The following is a 19,443-nucleotide window of genomic DNA, read 5'->3' as shown; positions in this document are numbered from 1 at the left end:
TATATATATATATATATATATATATATATATATATATATATATATATATATATATATATATATATATATATATATATATATATATATATATATATATATATATATATATATATATATATATATATATATATATATATATATATATATATATATATATATATATATATATATATATATATATATATATATATATATATATATATATATATATATATATATATATATATATATATATATATATATATATATATATATATATATATATATATATATATATATATATATATATATATATATATATATATATATATATATATATATATATATATATATATATATATATATATATATATATATATATATATATATATATATATATATATATATATATATATATATATATATATATATATATATATATATATATATATATATATATATATATATATATATATATATATATATATATATATATATATATATATATATATATATATATATATATATATATATATATATATATATATATATATATATATATATATATATATATATATATATATATATATATATATATATATATATATATATATATATATATATATATATATATATATATATATATATATATATATATATATATATATATATATATATATATATATATATATATATATATATATATATATATATATATATATATATATATATATATATATATATATATATATATATATATATATATATATATATATATATATATATATATATATATATATATATATATATATATATATATATATATATATATATATATATATATATATATATATATATATATATATATATATATATATATATATATATATATATATATATATATATATATATATATATATATATATATATATATATATATATATATATATATATATATATATATATATATATATATATATATATATATATATATATATATATATATATATATATATATATATATATATATATATATATATATATATATATATATATATATATATATATATATATATATATATATATATATATATATATATATATATATATATATATATATATATATATATATATATATATATATATATATATATATATATATATATATATATATATATATATATATATATATATATATATATATATATATATATATATATATATATATATATATATATATATATATATATATATATATATATATATATATATATATATATATATATATATATATATATATATATATATATATATATATATATATATATATATATATATATATATATATATATATATATATATATATATATATATATATATATATATATATATATATATATATATATATATATATATATATATATATATATATATATATATATATATATATATATATATATATATATATATATATATATATATATATATATATATATATATATATATATATATATATATATATATATATATATATATATATATATATATATATATATATATATATATATATATATATATATATATATATATATATATATATATATATATATATATATATATATATATATATATATATATATATATATATATATATATATATATATATATATATATATATATATATATATATATATATATATATATATATATATATATATATATATATATATATATATATATATATATATATATATATATATATATATATATATATATATATATATATATATATATATATATATATATATATATATATATATATATATATATATATATATATATATATATATATATATATATATATATATATATATATATATATATATATATATATATATATATATATATATATATATATATATATATATATATATATATATATATATATATATATATATATATATATATATATATATATATATATATATATATATATATATATATATATATATATATATATATATATATATATATATATATATATATATATATATATATATATATATATATATATATATATATATATATATATATATATATATATATATATATATATATATATATATATATATATATATATATATATATATATATATATATATATATATATATATATATATATATATATATATATATATATATATATATATATATATATATATATATATATATATATATATATATATATATATATATATATATATATATATATATATATATATATATATATATATATATATATATATATATATATATATATATATATATATATATATATATATATATATATATATATATATATATATATATATATATATATATATATATATATATATATATATATATATATATATATATATATATATATATATATATATATATATATATATATATATATATATATATATATATATATATATATATATATATATATATATATATATATATATATATATATATATATATATATATATATATATATATATATATATATATATATATATATATATATATATATATATATATATATATATATATATATATATATATATATATATATATATATATATATATATATATATATATATATATATATATATATATATATATATATATATATATATATATATATATATATATATATATATATATATATATATATATATATATATATATATATATATATATATATATATATATATATATATATATATATATATATATATATATATATATATATATATATATATATATATATATATATATATATATATATATATATATATATATATATATATATATATATATATATATATATATATATATATATATATATATATATATATATATATATATATATATATATATATATATATATATATATATATATATATATATATATATATATATATATATATATATATATATATATATATATATATATATATATATATATATATATATATATATATATATATATATATATATATATATATATATATATATATATATATATATATATATATATATATATATATATATATATATATATATATATATATATATATATATATATATATATATATATATATATATATATATATATATATATATATATATATATATATATATATATATATATATATATATATATATATATATATATCCAAAGAGTCTCATGACATAATACGAGCAATTGTAGCAAATCCCAAAAAAGATATACGAGAATAGCAGTTCTTTTAGAGAGGCTGAAAATTGCCAGTATATCTTTGTTAAAATACGACGTGCTAAAAATTTAATCAATGAAATTTCCACGGCAATTACACGGACATAAAAATTGGAATCTTTTTAGACACGCATCTGCTACGAAAATCCATATCATAACTTTTCAAAGTTACAACCCTGCTACACAGATAAATATTTTTTGGGACGTCCTATGTACGCCAAGCATGCTACAGAACAGATATTACGGGAAGGCTCGACTCGTCGCGGATATTTTTTATCTTTTGCTGTGTATTAAGACAAAGCATTAAGAGATATTGAGATATGAAAATATCTAATTTGATCGCGCCTAACACCATCTATTACATACGTTTTCCTAGTCCTGATAAAATTGATTAGGAAGAATATCCTATCGGATATATTTAACTTCATCCGTTCGATACCTACGTAACAGCAGCACGTAAGTTATTACCAAGTTTACCTAACCAGATTTATATTCGTCGTTTTACAAGTTTGCTCTAATGATCTGAGTAGTCTCCGTCTCAAATAGGTGAGTTAAATACATGCATATATCACTGTTCAAGTTTTACGTATATATATCCGGCAAGTAAGCTTTTGGCCTGACTTGGAAGTGAGCGGGATTTCAAATTTCGCGATGAAAATCGCAAAGTCTACCGACGAGTCGAGTCGAATCGAATAGCCTCGCATAAGTTGCTCTCGTAGGAGCGAGGTCGGGAGATTATAAGGTTGATAACAGGGCCAACACGTTACATTACGTCAAACGATGCGAAAGAAGGTCGATACATATATGTATATATATATATATATATATACATATATATATATATATATCGCCCAACAGCCGGATACTTACGGCGCTGACTTTTCGCACTTTATTGGCAGCGCTGTGATTGTTGTTGATCTGCTTGATGTGCCTCTGATCGCTGATGGACTCGATCGAACGTATGCTCATCTTCTCCTTGTTGTTGTCATCGTTGCCCTTCTCCTGGCCGACGAACAGCTCGTAACTGTGGCACGAAAAATCCGAGGGGGACTTGACGATCTGCTCCGCGGCCACCGCTGCAGCCTCCCTCGCCACGGCTGCAGCCTCCTTCGCCGCGGCCGCAGCCTCCCGCGCCGCGAGCTTGTTCTCCTTCGCCAATGCAGCTTCCTCGGCTTCCTGTTGACATTCATCGAATATATCGATTCTTTCTTCCAATTCTAACGGCTAATCCACTTTTAAGATTTAATGTTCGCGAAACAATAAATACATTTCTCTTTAATCGTTTAAAAACTACAGTTGAATTTGTGCTTAATTTCAAAAATTTGTCGAGAAATCAATTTTAATATCAAAACTTCTAGTACTTACTCTTATAGCTTCTTCCTCGGCAGCCTCCTCCTCTTCGGCCTTCTTTTGCAACTCGTCGTACGACATCGCGACAATAGCGAGGATCAAGTTGACGAGATAGAAGGATCCGAGGAAGATGATCACGATGAAGAAGAGCATGTGCCACGGTCCGGCCGATCTTAACACCAGTTGATACAGATTCTCCCAATAATCCTGAGTCATGAGACGGAAAGCGGAGAGCAATGCCCAGCCAAAAGTGTCGAAACTCGTGTAACCATAATTCGGATTTTCGCCGTACCCTTGTAAACACGTGTAGCCGGGAAGGCACTGCCTGTAACCACCGGGAAATATTACTTTTCGCACGAACTTTCTTGCATCGATATTTGTAAGTAGACGAACTCGATAAGCGAGTTATATATCGACTTACCCCGCCCCCGATGAATTTCCACATAAGGGCATATTTTTGGCCTCGTCCACGTACCAATTAGCTGCACGGTACAGATAACAATAAAGCGCAATTTAATAATTGATTATCGGAAATTAATTTGTCACAAAAAAGATCTCATGATTTTCATGAGACAATCAATTGGTCTCACAAATAGTTGCATCTCGTTCTATCATGCACAAAGCCCTTTATTAACGGTGACATTTACGCTTAAAGGTGTAGTACTGAAATATCACACGGCTTGTATATAAGCCACCGATCGTATTTTGTGAATTTTTTCAGACGAGACATTTGGGCGAGCAACATCGAAAACATTAAATCTCTCAGACATCTTTTTTTATTATATTAAGATTTCAAGTGATTTTTCGGACTTGTATGATTAATTTCACGAATAATCACGAGGCTACTTACTTTCGTTACTAACGAATCGCTCCCAATTCTCGGCGGTGAGATTACCCCACGAGCCATCCTCGGGAAAGTTTTTTATACACTTTTGCGTGAGGACCCCCATGTAAATTTGAAGGCCCATAAGCGCAAAGACGGAGAGGGAGAACATCGTCAGGATTATCACATCGCGCAGGTTCTTCACGGATTCTATCACAGCGCCGACAATGGTTTTCAGACCTAGGCAACGAGAACAGAGAAGGATACAGTGGATTTCAGTGTGAGGCCTGTAACAACGTCTCTCGATGACAGCTTGGAGAGACACCGACCGACTTGTCGTGCGAACGAGATGGCGATTCGATTGAGGCAGGCATGTGGATGAATTGTGAAACGAATATCTGTCGGAAGACTCGATAAAAAGGGAAAACCAAGAAAAGGAAGAAAAAATATTTAATTTTTAAAAGTAAGGGAAGAGCATCACAATGCACGCGCTTTTTTTCTTTTTTTTTTATGGATAGCAACATGAATGCTTATTTAATATCATGTCGAGACGAGACACTTCGATGTACATGCTCTTATAAAATTTACAACCGAGATCAAAAATAAACTATATAATAATTGTCAAAGACATCTTCTTCTCGATAAATCGTCAGACATGATATGCGATCAAGTTTCTCTTTTCGATCTCCATCCATTTTCTGTCCAAGAGAATTTCAAGTGCATCGAATTGGATAATTTATTTCACGCTGAGAACAGGGAAGCAATGAAAGTAAACTTGAGAAAAAATAAACCGAAATCGGATTCGTAGAGAAAATATCGAAAAGCGCGAAAATACCAGGTGGCAAATGGAAAAAAGGAGGGATGGCAACGATGCGAAAGGCGATAGAAGCAGTGAAATGATACTGTTGTAGACGTGTGAGACGAGATACGTGAGAAAACGTGTACGGCGATCGCGACGGAGTTTGTATCATCTAAAATCACTACGTGTATATTTGCGTCTACAACCACTTCTATACTCTAAGCATACCTGGTACAATAGCGACAGTCTTCAAGGCTCGGAGGACTCGAAATGTCCTGAGAGCGGCAAGGTTGCCTAGATCTATGCCCATCGTCACATAACTGCAATACACCCGAACATCACACACATTACAGTGATACAAACAAAAAGACAAAACGAGTTAAGAAAAAGAGATCGGGGCGGGGGAGAGTGGTAATTACGCAAACGCTTACTCGCTACATTTCCTATGGCCTACCAAAAAGTTTGCACGAACTGCAATGTAAACCGTAAGGTAGCTATTACTGCATGCACGATTCAATGTAACACAGCCGTGCGCCGCTTGCCACGGATTCCAAGATTATTTGCATTATTTTCATCGATAACTTTTCCCTTTGAAGCAAACTTATAAAGCAAAAATCGATTACGCGACTATTGCGTTATTTTTTCTTAATTTAAAAAAATTTTTTTGATTTTTATACCTTCGACATTCTGTATTTCTATTCGTCTCAAAAAATTATTTTCGTCAATGGATAAATAAATAAATTTTTAACGCCTTTAAGTCCTTAATTTACAGGAATCTCGAAGAGAACAAACAGCTTCCCAACTGGAACAAAGTTCCAGTTTGCGATATTAAAATTTCATGAGCTATAGTTCTAATATAAGCGCTTTTTAAATCTTCGAAGTAGAACATGAAATCCGTAATCGTTTTCCGATATCGTTGTTTAGCTTCGTCGCGAGAATAACAGAAAGCAAAATGTTATTCTGAAAAAAATGAACGATTTTGCAAATACAGTGAGAAAATTGTTGAATCCCGTGGCACGCGATTGGCGATATTACGATGCGCAGTCGAATACCCGCATATCGAATAAAATATACACGTAATCGTAATCATCTATAAACAATTACTGAAGTAAGAGAATGTATGTATAGAGATATGTACTAAAAACTACAACAATTATATATAGTCAACTGACTTAATCGACTCGACGTAAAAATACTAATGTCTAATCAACATATTACGATGGCAATTATAATAGATAAACTCTCCTTTAATTAGTCACTAATAGATAAGAAATAATACTATCCCTATCTAGGTGTAAACTAATTTAAGTACCTATAGAATATATAAATATACCCCAGAGTGTATGCGTGTATGCGCGTACGTGTCTGTAGGTATGTGTATTGTGATGGGGCGTGATGTGAACAAAGATCGAATATTAATTGAGATGCTACGGAAGTCTTACGGTTAGCGTACTCAACGGATCTAGCGAAGTGTAGTCTACTGTCGTAACCTGGAATGTGATCTAACTTGATGCTAATTAACGTTTCGTGGATAAAACGCGTCGCTATTTTAAGGTAACGTTATATACAAAGACTGTAATAACTGGTTTCGATTACCATGATTGTCGTCGCAATCGCGATATATATATATGTATATATATAATATATGTTTAGGAATCCTTCCCTTTTTTAATTACGTTAATAGCCAGTAAATTATCTTTTATTTTTCACTCTGTTTACTATTAAAATGATTTATAAATAGAATTTCTGTATAAAGATCATCGTAAATTTTAGGAAAGCCAGTTTTAGATTTCTGAAAAAGATAAAGGTACGATAAAAATTCTGACCTTCGATATCGACATCTTTTGCTACGAAAAGTAATTAGCCTGATATATAATTTATACAAAGATAAAAGCGATAGTCTTGAACACCTTCATTAGTATGCGCAGGATCTCCACGATGACTTTTCCTCGACAAAATGGCGACGATCCTTTTGTCCCTTTTTTATCCATCGTACTCTATCAAGTATGATGGGCAAAAACCGTACTCGCGTCCGTCTTTTTATGTTTTATTTTTATTTTCTCTTTCTTTCTCTCTCTCTCTCTCTCTCTCTCTCTCGCTCTCTTAGTCTGTCTCTTTTTCCCTCCCTTCCTTTCTTTAAGAAAAATAAGTTTTAACTACTCACGCTAAAGCTATAACTACGAAGTCGAGCCAATTCCATGCATCTCTAAGATAGGTAAAAGGCTGCAGAATGAAACCCCTCGCCATCACCTTAACGGCGGATTCAAATGTGTAGATGCCCGTAAATATCACTCTGAAAACAACAAACACACCACTCAGCTTTTTAAGTGCGTTTTACATCGTGATTGTTATCTATTTTGTCTCAGCGCGTTTAGAATCGCAGCTGAAAAAGACGCGCAAAAAACGTTCTCGCAAAATACGAGAATGGTCATATAATTATCGCTATATAATAACATTTCTACATCAAACTTATTACAATTATCTTTCATATTAAGTTAATTATTTTGTTGTATCATTAGTGGACACGTATCTGCTATTGTACCTTTATAATGTGTAAATTTCACAATGATATAACAAATTTATTTAATAAATGTAAAAACACACACATATACATGCGAGCGAAGAAATTTTTTATTAAATTGCACGATATTAATTTTTGGCTAACGAGACTAATCGTATCTATTCAGCGATAATCTCCGACCATTAGCTTTTTTTATCGCCTATCAACATATAAATGAACTATCATGTATGTTCGCATCATCAGGCACGGTGCACGCGAATGAATTATTCATAGCGAATTTGTAAAACATATTTTCTCACATTTGGGACAGAGTCGTCACATATATCTGTCGCATAAATGCAATAAAAAGACACGATAAAATGCACAAAATAATAAAATTTAAATTTTCTATTCTCTTTCTTTACATTTGACGCGTCGATGCTAACATACAACAATTATAAACATATAATAGAAATGATATTAGAATGAGATAATAGATATTTGCTGGCTCACTCTTGAATCTTTTTAGATTATTTTTTGAAATTTTGCAAAATTCGCGAAAATTACGTCCGCAAAAACTTGCAGTTGATTGAATCATTTGCGTCATCATTTGCCTGTCATCCCCTTCTAAAATGCTACCTCTAGACTAGTACAAAACTTACCAACGGAATACAATTGATCACAGTCTCTACTCATATATTAGAGCTATAACACGTAGAATATTATACTTAAAATATCTATTTTTTTTTGCAACACACATGTGATCGCCATAAGCCTTCGATGAGATTCTCCCCAGTTAAATGGATATCGAAATAGCTAAATATAGCTAAGTATTAACTGATAGATGAATTAAAATTATGAAAATCAAAAGAAGCTTAATAATGGACGATGATAAACGCATCTCCAGCTTAGGCACTTATTGGTACGCTAAACTACGTAAATTTACAGTCACTTAAGGATAAGCTTAAGTGAGTATTGTCCTTGTATATTTAAAAAAACAGATATTTTTGTCTATAGATTTACTTCTTATATCGCTTACATTCACAAAACGCGACAATATAATTTATTTGCTACGCCGTTTTTTTTCTTTAAATACAAATATCTTTAACTATAGTCGAAAAATAATAAAGAAAACAAATAAGCTGAAATTAGGTATATTAATCACAATTGAAATGAACAATATTAAATAATATATCTAAATAATTCCGTGACAATCGCTAGCGTATTTTGTTTTATATCGAGCGTTTAATACCATCAATGACGCCGCTAATACGAAATCAAGTATCTCGAAATGTATTTCATAGATTCATCCGAGTATCTAAAATTATTTTTTGACCTTTTCCGATAATTACAGTTTTTATAAAAAAAACTTGACTGACACTTCGCTCGTTGTAATTATATAACTTTTTCTCCTTTCCTCATCAATTCTCGACAGAGTTATCGATCGCAGATGAGAACAGCAAAAGATACTTACTCGGTGGACTCGATGGTGGGCGTAGTGGGCATGATCATAAGTATACAGTTAACCAATATCGTAGTGATGATGAAGAGGGAAAAGAGCGGGTGGACCAATATGTAAATGGCCACCCGTCGTATTGGATTGAACGGATCGAGCATCCACATCGCGTCCGTCGCTGAGAACCTGAATATGTCCTTTCCTTTGCTAATGACGACGAAGGTCTGCAAACAAACACGTATTTTAAAATTTATTGTCAGATATCAGCCGCCAAATAATACAACTGAAAGAACGTGTACTCTTTTTTCAATTGCTTTGTGCTCGTGGATTTTTGTATTTAATTGTATGTCGCAAAAATGTTGATATTAAAATAATGTAATATAAATATAACTTTTTTTATAAATATAAAATAATTCCTAGTGATGTTAATGATTCTGACGTATCAATGTGTATATAATTCATCTTGATTTAATAATCAATAAGAATATTTTTCTGAACATAATGATATAAAATTTATCGCAAGTGAAAAAATCGATCAAGATTACGCGAAAAATAGATTTTCTCTTGAATTCATAATTTCAAAGATCTATATGTGCCCAGGCTTAAATTATAACAAGATCTTCAGATATCTATGTATATATAATATGGCTCTTATCGCATGCCATTAAAGTTGTAAAAGAGTTACACAAAGCAATTACGTGCTTGAAAGCCAAAGTTTGAAAATAACTGTGCCAGATGCAGCCGTGACGCGGAGCGGCCGCTCTCTAATATTCTGCATCTCGCGAAAACTCAGTCTCTCCAAGAGAATTAAACTAATTAATGCGTCAATGCCTGGGTACCCTTTGATTGTGGTAGAAGGTATCGATATCCTCGAGAGGTGTGGAGGCCAACTCGGGTGGAAAGTCGTTGTGCATTCGGACCGGAATCGGCCCTCCCTGCTCGAACATCGGATCCGGCTGAGGACCTTCGTCCTCATCCTCGTCGTCATACCGTACCTGCGAATGAGATGCTCGTAAGATTATTTCGATACGCGAATTGTTTCGTCATCGATCGTCATCACGGCTATTTTTCGCTCGCGCAAAATGAAGTTCGAATTCTCGCAAAGAACTATTACCGCGAATAATTAAAAATATACGAAAGAGATATTTGAAATTCAAATTCTATCGAGAACAGAATTCGAGCAGAATTGTAACATTCCTTTTAGCGAATATATTAGAGATACGACGTTGACATGTAGAAAAAAGAAAGATTGACCTCGCTCTCCCGTATCGCGCTTTAAATTTTGTAATGATAATTTTTAATGCGTTCATTATTTTCACGCGGGAGCGCAAGTCTCGCACGGAAGATCAAATTGGGCCATCACATATATCACATTTCATATTCGAAGAGCAACACTATATAATCGAACACAATAGATGATATAAATATCTCCAAAAAGTATTCGTTTCCTCGACCGTAAATTAAACAGACAATAGATTCAGCTGTATACGCATTTGCATTTCCACATTCGACGATAGTAATGTGCCGCATGACTGTACAGGATGTACATAAATTTATTTTCGACTGTATATATTTCAATAACATTTCATTATTCTCGTTAAAAGTTATAACCAAAAAGCATTAAAAAAAGTTGTTAAAAATATGTATGTTTACATAAGAAACTTCTAGTATATATAAATATCTATTTTTTTTTTTTTTGTCAAGAAAAAGTATAAATCTCGTTACGTGTTTGTTACTAATTTTGTTAACTCACGTAATCTTCTATAAAGTTAATATTCTGTTTTTTATCGTGGTATATTTCACGCGAGATTAATGAAAGAAAAGAAAATATGGCATTAAAGTATTACATATATTTATACGCCCTAGATATGTATTATGAGAGAATATATATGTTGGTCGGAAATATATAAAATTTGATCGTATAGAAGAGTAAAAACCGTACGGCACCATGTTTGGCTTTCTCGTATACGGGAATATGAAACATGAAATATTCAATCGTATGAATATTCGAACAAATCGCTCCTTTGGAAATATTCATCCGCGTACTTTTCTAAGTGCACCAGTTATTCATAACCCGCTTTTAGATGAGCTTTTGTACGCTCTATTGCGTCATCGCCTATCACGAAACAGAATCTCGAAATCTAATGAAAGTGATATAATAAGCGTAATTATATATTTGCAACACTCTCATGTGTTGGAGCGCGTTAAAGAGAAAAATCTCGTTTTCCTACAGTTAGATTTCCCAATTAAACTTACTGAATTTTCCACGATCGCTGATCGAATACTTAAAAAATTATTATTACAGCTAATTATCTAGCCAAATTATCTAACCGATAAATCACGGCAATAGATATGAAAAACAAAAACCTTATGTATAATAAAAGATTAATATATTCGCGTACGTAGCAAATTCGGGTCGTACGAACCTGAGGAAGGACCATGCGATCTGCTCGACTTTGGCCCACGGCTCGAATCTCTTTCTCTAGTCGTCTCGTAATTATAAATACTATTTCTATTTTTCTATGCTGAGACTCTCGACTAATATTGCTTAACTCTAGACACAGTAGCTCTATTCTTTCTATCCGATTCGCTATGGCATAGAGCACGATAATCTTCATTTATCCGGAGCCGTCAAGTATGCCTCTCCTACATCGCTCAAGACGGCTTATATAGTCCGCGTTTATACGCTTATGTAAATTTATGCGCGACGAGTTTAAGATCTTAACTCCGCTAAACGATCTCGTCGAGATATTCTCATCGGCGAAAGCGCAAAATGCGATAGAAATCTCGCGAACGATAGAATCGGTTCCATCGCGATGCGATAAAATGTTCTAATTGGAGATCTCCTTGCGAAACTATGTGTCGAAACTCGAGGCGAGTGTGTCCTACACCCCTAATAAAGGTGTCTACGCTAAAGTGTGTACGATCTAGTTGACTAGGACTAATTTGCGTAAGCCAAGTGTTTTACGTCGGTGATTCTCAGCGCGGGAAAATTCTCTTGCGGAGCGTGCTCGTGCGTGCGAGAAAAAAATCTCCGCTCGTTGTCGAATCCCGAAGATAGATTCGATCATGAAAAATTCCGTCCCAGCGTTTGGATTCGACCACGAGACGGATGTGTTTAGAAGCAGAGTGCGCGAGACGTCACGCGAGGAAGCCGAGCTTTCGTTCCTCTCGCGCTAAACTCTTGACGCCTTGTCAGACGATTCTCCCGACGAAAATACGAGCCGCCGAGGAGGCGCCTCGAAGATTAATATCGTTTCCAAAGTGTCTAAACGGAGCATGGAAAAACCTTTCGCGCGAATATATATAACTTCCTAATATGCGACTAACAATAAATCAAAACGATTACAGAAGACATCGCGTTATCGCGTCATCATGTAGTACGCGACTCGCGTACTTTGCTCGCTCGAAAGCAGCTGCAACGCCAGTGAGCGCCAGTTCATTCAAAAAGAAAAAAAAAGAGAAAGAAAAGGAAAGAAGTCAGCGCAAGCGTTATACATGTACATCATGTACAATCTATATAAAAGCGTTTTACCAGGCGACCGCGTGGCCTCCGCTCGAAATATTTATGTCGTCATATTACTGTGCGTTACTTTGGGTGCTTCTCGACGATCATACTTTTTAAGATCGTACTCGTATTTCTCGTTAGAAATGGCACATTTCTGTTTATTTCTTCGAATACATGCATATTTGTGTATACTCCAAATAGCTTTTAGAAACAAATCATTATCAAATTTGATAAGTCAAGTTTGGGTTTAACAGCTTCAATAAGATGTCGTTTTGCTTTTCAAGAAACTTATCAGAATTCTGTTATATTTGCAAAAGGATATGCTTGATACACATTACTCATTTACTCAATATTTCTATTTACTGTAATATATCGAGTTTAAATATTATGACAACTCAGTTGCCATTCATTATGATTAATTCCAAGCTCTCGTGCAAAGCGCTTTTAGAGCACAGACATGTTGGGATCGATAAATATTTCGAGAAGAAGTCGCGCGTTTTAAAGCGCAAGCATAATTCGCTTCTGATTGTAAGACGTCAAGACACTTGCCAAGGAACGTGTAATGTGTATTTGCAAACAAACAAGGGGCGATATATAGAAGCACGCTGCTTTGTATTGCGTTTGTGTGTCTGTATGTGAGTGTCGTGTGTGCAATATTATCAGTAAGACTTCACCGCACAATGTTTTCGTCCACGATGTAATACCCAGAAGAAGGATTACTCGCGATCACGATAAGAAAGACACTCGAAATGTCCGCGACATTGAGATATCGCGTAAGCGATTTCTCTCTCGCGCCAAGAATAGTTCCCCGAATTAATTAATCAAAACATTTCGAATTCAATGCTTCGCGGATTAAACTTGCACATCTTTGGTATCTCGTCGATATATCGATTCGGGATGTGATGACGCTCGGGAATCGATATACACCGTGGCACGCAGAGAATCAGGGATTGAAAACCTTCGCGACCGTTTAAAACCGGTGAATGCAGATTCTTTCGGAATTGATAGTGACGTTTAAAAAAAATATTAAACTCAAAAAACGTAAAAGTTAGAATTTATACCAAGACTGTCGCGAACAATTTGCCAATAAAGATATTGCTATTGGCAGAATAATTCGTGAAATTATTATTTCACGAATATATTTTGTTCCTCTCTATTTTATAACTCAAAAAGATAATAATGGATAATACAAACGTTTTTCATAAAATTCCCTAAACGAATATATTTAAATGATATAAATATCAGCGAGAAGAGATTAATAAAATTAAAATAATTCAAGAGAAAGTTAATAATAAAAATACATAAAAATCATACAATTTTTATTAGTTTTTATTTTATTTTAAGTAAAATAAATTGCAGCGCGCAAATATAATGTGACTTATGCTCCAAAGATATGAAATTGCTCGCAACATTGAATTCTTCGACTTTCGAGAAATTAAAAAGTTCATTATTTTTGCTTTCAATCCCTGCACAAAATGTGAACAAGTATGTATATTATATCGTATATGTGTATATGTGGTATCCGGCTGTGAATGACGCGTGTCTAGTCGATCGATCGGCCAAAAATGCTGCCGAGTGAAGAGAAATCGTGAGATTGTGTGCGTGTGCTCGTATAGTGTGTATATGTATGTATGTATATGTATACGGATGTATGTGGTCGGCGTAGGTGATGTGTGTGCACGTGTATATGTGTTAGTAAGGTAGAAGTCGGATGAGATAGAGAGCGGTATTACTTAGCGTGACGTAACGTCTTACTTCTTTTTTCTTTTTCTTCCGTCCATAACCTCCCTGAAATTGGAGAAATGGAGAAACAGTCGTTATATACACACAGAGATACAGAGAATACGGGGGATATGAATAAAGAAGAGGGGGAAAAAAAAATGTATGTTAATATGCAGTAACTTAAAGAAGAGACGCGCGACGCGGTAAGATGGGCACGATTCGCAGTTTCCGGATAAATACGAGCTGGATTGGATGAATAAATGATAGAGAAGTGAAAAGGAGAAAGAGAGAAAGAGCGAGAGAGAAACATATCAAAAGGATAGATGATGGGGGAAAAAACACACTATGTTTACATCACGACATAGAACACGACAGGAATACATAGGATCAGGTAGCCGGAAAGAGGGTTCTTCAAGCACATCGATCTCGATCGAGATTGGATTAACTGTCGGGAAAAAACGTGACTCGATTAGGAAAGATACTTTTCGATTCTCGAGACTCTTCGATGAACTGGTTTTGATAAGCCGTTTTATAAAACAAAAACAATTTACATTGTTCTCTTAAATGTTTTATATATTTTTGTTTGGAAAATCGAAATTAACAAACGTCAAACATAAAAAAATGCTTCGAACACTCGATTCATATGGCATATCCCAAAATTAATAAAAATAATCCGTCTGTACAAAAATGTGCCAGATAATCTGTAAATTTTGCAACGCATCAAAAATTTGCAAAAGCATTACGATATATTCTCAGATTTTTAAGACTCATTTAAGACTCAGACGATCGATGATAATCCAGTCTCGATCTCGCTTTTCCCTCGTTCTCTCCTTGACCTTTCATCGCTGGAGTATAATATAAGGAGGCAATAGAAGGAGAGGATTTGCTCCTTTTGCAAAAGTAATTTTCAAACAACGCGATCAATGTTGAACGATGGACCCGAAGAGGGAAAGGAGGAGGAGAAGGAAGGTTAATAAATAAATCCGCTCCATTTATCGGTGCCGCTATTACAGCCGGAGGCAAATTAGGAGCTCTAATTATAAGGATGTAAAGGGCTCGTTCATTGGATTTGGTACATTGATACGCTCCTCCTATGGCGATAATCATACCGTCTTCCATCGCACGGCACTCGCGTGGTTATTCATTTAGCACGAGAGCGCGGCGAAGGAAGACGAACGGAGAGAGAGAGCCACGACACACGAGCGGTATCCACGCATAAATAACGTATATATGCATGTATATATATAATATGTGTGTGTATATATACATATGTACATATGTATTATACATATATGATAAACAGGCACAGATAAGTGACACTGCAGACATATATCGAGCTTCGCGCGTACGTGGCATATCTTCCATAACACACACAATACATTGCTCGACGACAAATATATATATATAAACAAATAGGGATTTAAATAGTCGTCTCGATAAAGATAGTTACATCCTCACTACATTGGCGATAGATCAAGCGAGCAATCAACGCGACAGTCGGATGGGGAGGAATATGGGTGAGTTTGTTGCAGTCGGACGAATATATCGGAAGAAAACAGATCTCGCAAACGGCGCTACAGCTAGGCACAGGAAAATCAAGACGCGGCTCATACTTAAAATCGATCAATTCGTAATAGATATGAGCATGATGCTTCTTAGTGAGCAAAAATATTTGAAATTAAATTGCAATAAAAAATCCTTTTATCTCGTATTGTAAATTTTATTATTTTTGTATATTGCTTGTTCAGGTAGATTGAATCGATTGTTTATTAAATATATAAATGTGATATTATTGCTTGTTTATCTTGATTTCGATATTTTTATAACTGCATTTTATCCATTTTATTCTTGACCTATTTTATTTGACAATTGTTTTGCCTCCACAACCTTTTTAATATTAAAATTTAATATATTAAATTTCTTTCATAAGAATGCATTTTTAGAAAAAACTTTTTCGAAAAAAGATATCTCCAAGATTATTATATTATTATTGCCTATAATTGTTCATTACTCGTCTCGACTATAATTTATAAGAATTAGTATTACGTGATAAGATCTTAAGTATGAGTGGCAATTAATGGGGAACTTTTAGCGTATATCATACAAGCGCCTGTGGGCGCATTGGCCATCGGCTGATGAAGATTCAAAAACGAATTCTTCAAAAGTTTGTAAGATCACCTGCATAATTTTTTCACGTTAAGCGAATGCTATTTTTTCTTCGCGCATCAAGACTTCTAAAATTTTATTGTTACATATCGCTCGCTTTATACATTTATATAAATACGTACAAAAAAAACGAAAAGGATTACGTAGGGAAATTAATCGATCGGGCACGAACTTGTGGCAGGAAAATCAGCAGCGTCAGAATAAATATTCGTTTTAATCGATATTTGGATCTAAGTAATTTATTGAAATCGGAAAAAATTATTTTATCTTGTTTTTCAATTATATTTATTCAAAATATATTTATAATTATTAAACAAAACAGAAAAAGAATTGAAAAATGTTTGAAATCTTTGAAAAAATAATGTACACTTACATGGCCATTGTGCGTTAAAATTGACTATTCGTGAAAAGATTTCATATACTAAACCTTGATGTACAAATATGTGTCAATATCCTTGAAGTTAAAAGGATAAAAAAATGCCTGATCGTCATCGTATCACGTAATTTATTTGACGCTACTCAAGGGATGTCCTACACAAGTATACGCACATGATCAATTATGCGTCGATATAATTAATGCGCACGCGAGAAAAATTGAAAGATACGCGTTCGTGTATCACACACGGCCGCGTTCATACCTCGCCTTCGGCTCTTCTCTGCTGAAGCTCTTTCTGCCTGGCCTCTTCCTCAGCGATGCGAGCTTCGATCGCTGCCAAGGACTCCCGCGTGAACGGACGGAACAAACTTCTTTCTTCCTCTGATATAGAGTCAGAATCTTCGGACATTGTCTAGGCTGCGCACAGCTGAGCCACCTTCCTGCGAAAGAGCCCCGATTATAAAATCGTAACAAACAACAATAACAATACGCAAAGACAAAAGAATACAAAAAAGAACTCGAACGATACCAAGACAAATAATATCGATATATCGATTTATGTCAAAGTACAGGCCTAACATCCACTTGTGATTCAAAACTCGATATTATATACCTCGCAAATCAATAAATTGGATCGGCTTTACGATGGTGTTAAATAAAGATAAAAAAGATATAAAAAAAAAAGTAAGATACAAAAATAATTAAGATATGAAAATAAAGTGTAATATCGAAACTCTCTTTTGTGATGGGACATTTGAAATAAATTAAAGATACGGGAAAAACATTATAATAGGTAAAGGGTGAAGATAAAGGGATGATATCTCTTAGATACGCGGAGACTCACTTTTGATCGGTGCTAACAGTTCCTGAAGTGTGGTGTGCGCGTGTCCCACGATGCGGGGGGGTAGTAGAGTTGCTGCTGCGGCTGACGGGGACGACGGGTCCGGTGCTGAGGGTGGCTCGACTTGCCGGCTACCTGCGGCCGGTTTCTGGGCGTCGTCGATTCGGAACGCGTCGTGCCGATGATGCGGTCACACGGCGCCGTTACGTACGCTCGGACGGATAAATGCGCTCCGTGCAGCACGTCGATTGCCGATCCGCCGTTGCTTTTGCTCTTCCTCTTCTGGTCGATCGCCGTCAAGCGAATACTGCTGCTGCTGTTGCTATTGCTGCCGTTACTACCGCTACTTCTAGCTTTGTTTCTGTTGCGGTTCAAGCTGCTCTTGTTGTTGCTGCTGCTGCTGCTGCTGCTGCTGCTGCTACCTGAATCTCGTTCCAACGAAATGGCGACGAGAAATGACGAACGCGCTGCGGCAGTGCGTGCTATGTCGGGGACCGTCCAACGCGAACCAAGATTTTTCATGTCCGACCTAAGAGAAGTCGAGCAAGAAGCGCTACGTTGCGATAAGATCGCAGATATGTGTCTGTTAGAAGAGCGCAAACATCGGGTCGCGTTATCAATTTTTGTTTTTGCGACA

The 19,443-nt window shown here is 31.3% G+C and overlaps 1 protein-coding gene across 24 annotated transcripts in view; it reads right to left on the bottom strand.

Moving 5' to 3' along the window:
- Positions 1–18,941, bottom strand: part of LOC115235047 (sodium channel protein para) — a 54,709-nt gene extending 35,768 nt beyond the window's left edge. For 9 of the 24 annotated variants that reach the window (XM_029806575.1, XM_029806574.1, XM_029806572.1 and 6 more), the window contains exons 1-11: positions 18,810–18,941; positions 18,228–18,405; positions 15,457–15,489; positions 11,033–11,188; positions 10,212–10,417; positions 8,402–8,530; positions 6,466–6,557; positions 5,466–5,678; positions 5,037–5,097; positions 4,631–4,940; positions 4,136–4,441 (exon numbers count right to left, since the gene is read on the bottom strand). In XM_029806575.1, coding sequence (XP_029662435.1) covers positions 4,136–4,441; positions 4,631–4,940; positions 5,037–5,097; positions 5,466–5,678; positions 6,466–6,557; positions 8,402–8,530; positions 10,212–10,417; positions 11,033–11,188; positions 15,457–15,489; positions 18,228–18,374 — 1,653 coding nt within the window. In that variant the 5' untranslated portion in view covers positions 18,375–18,405; positions 18,810–18,941. Of the gene's footprint in view, positions 1–4,135; positions 4,442–4,630; positions 4,941–5,036; positions 5,098–5,465; positions 5,679–6,465; positions 6,558–8,401; positions 8,531–10,211; positions 10,418–11,032; positions 11,189–15,456; positions 15,490–18,227; positions 18,406–18,809 lie in introns of those variants that run through there. The other 15 variants (XM_029806571.1, XM_029806570.1, XM_029806573.1 and 12 more) reach the window with 5 other exon arrangements.
- Between the last annotated feature and the right edge of the window lie 502 nt (positions 18,942–19,443).

This window comes from Formica exsecta, unplaced genomic scaffold (assembly GCF_003651465.1).
Source record: "Formica exsecta isolate Colony F162 unplaced genomic scaffold, ASM365146v1 scaffold21, whole genome shotgun sequence".
Classification (NCBI taxonomy): domain Eukaryota; kingdom Metazoa; phylum Arthropoda; class Insecta; order Hymenoptera; family Formicidae; genus Formica; species Formica exsecta.
This window is presented reverse-complemented; position numbering and strand designations above follow the sequence as displayed.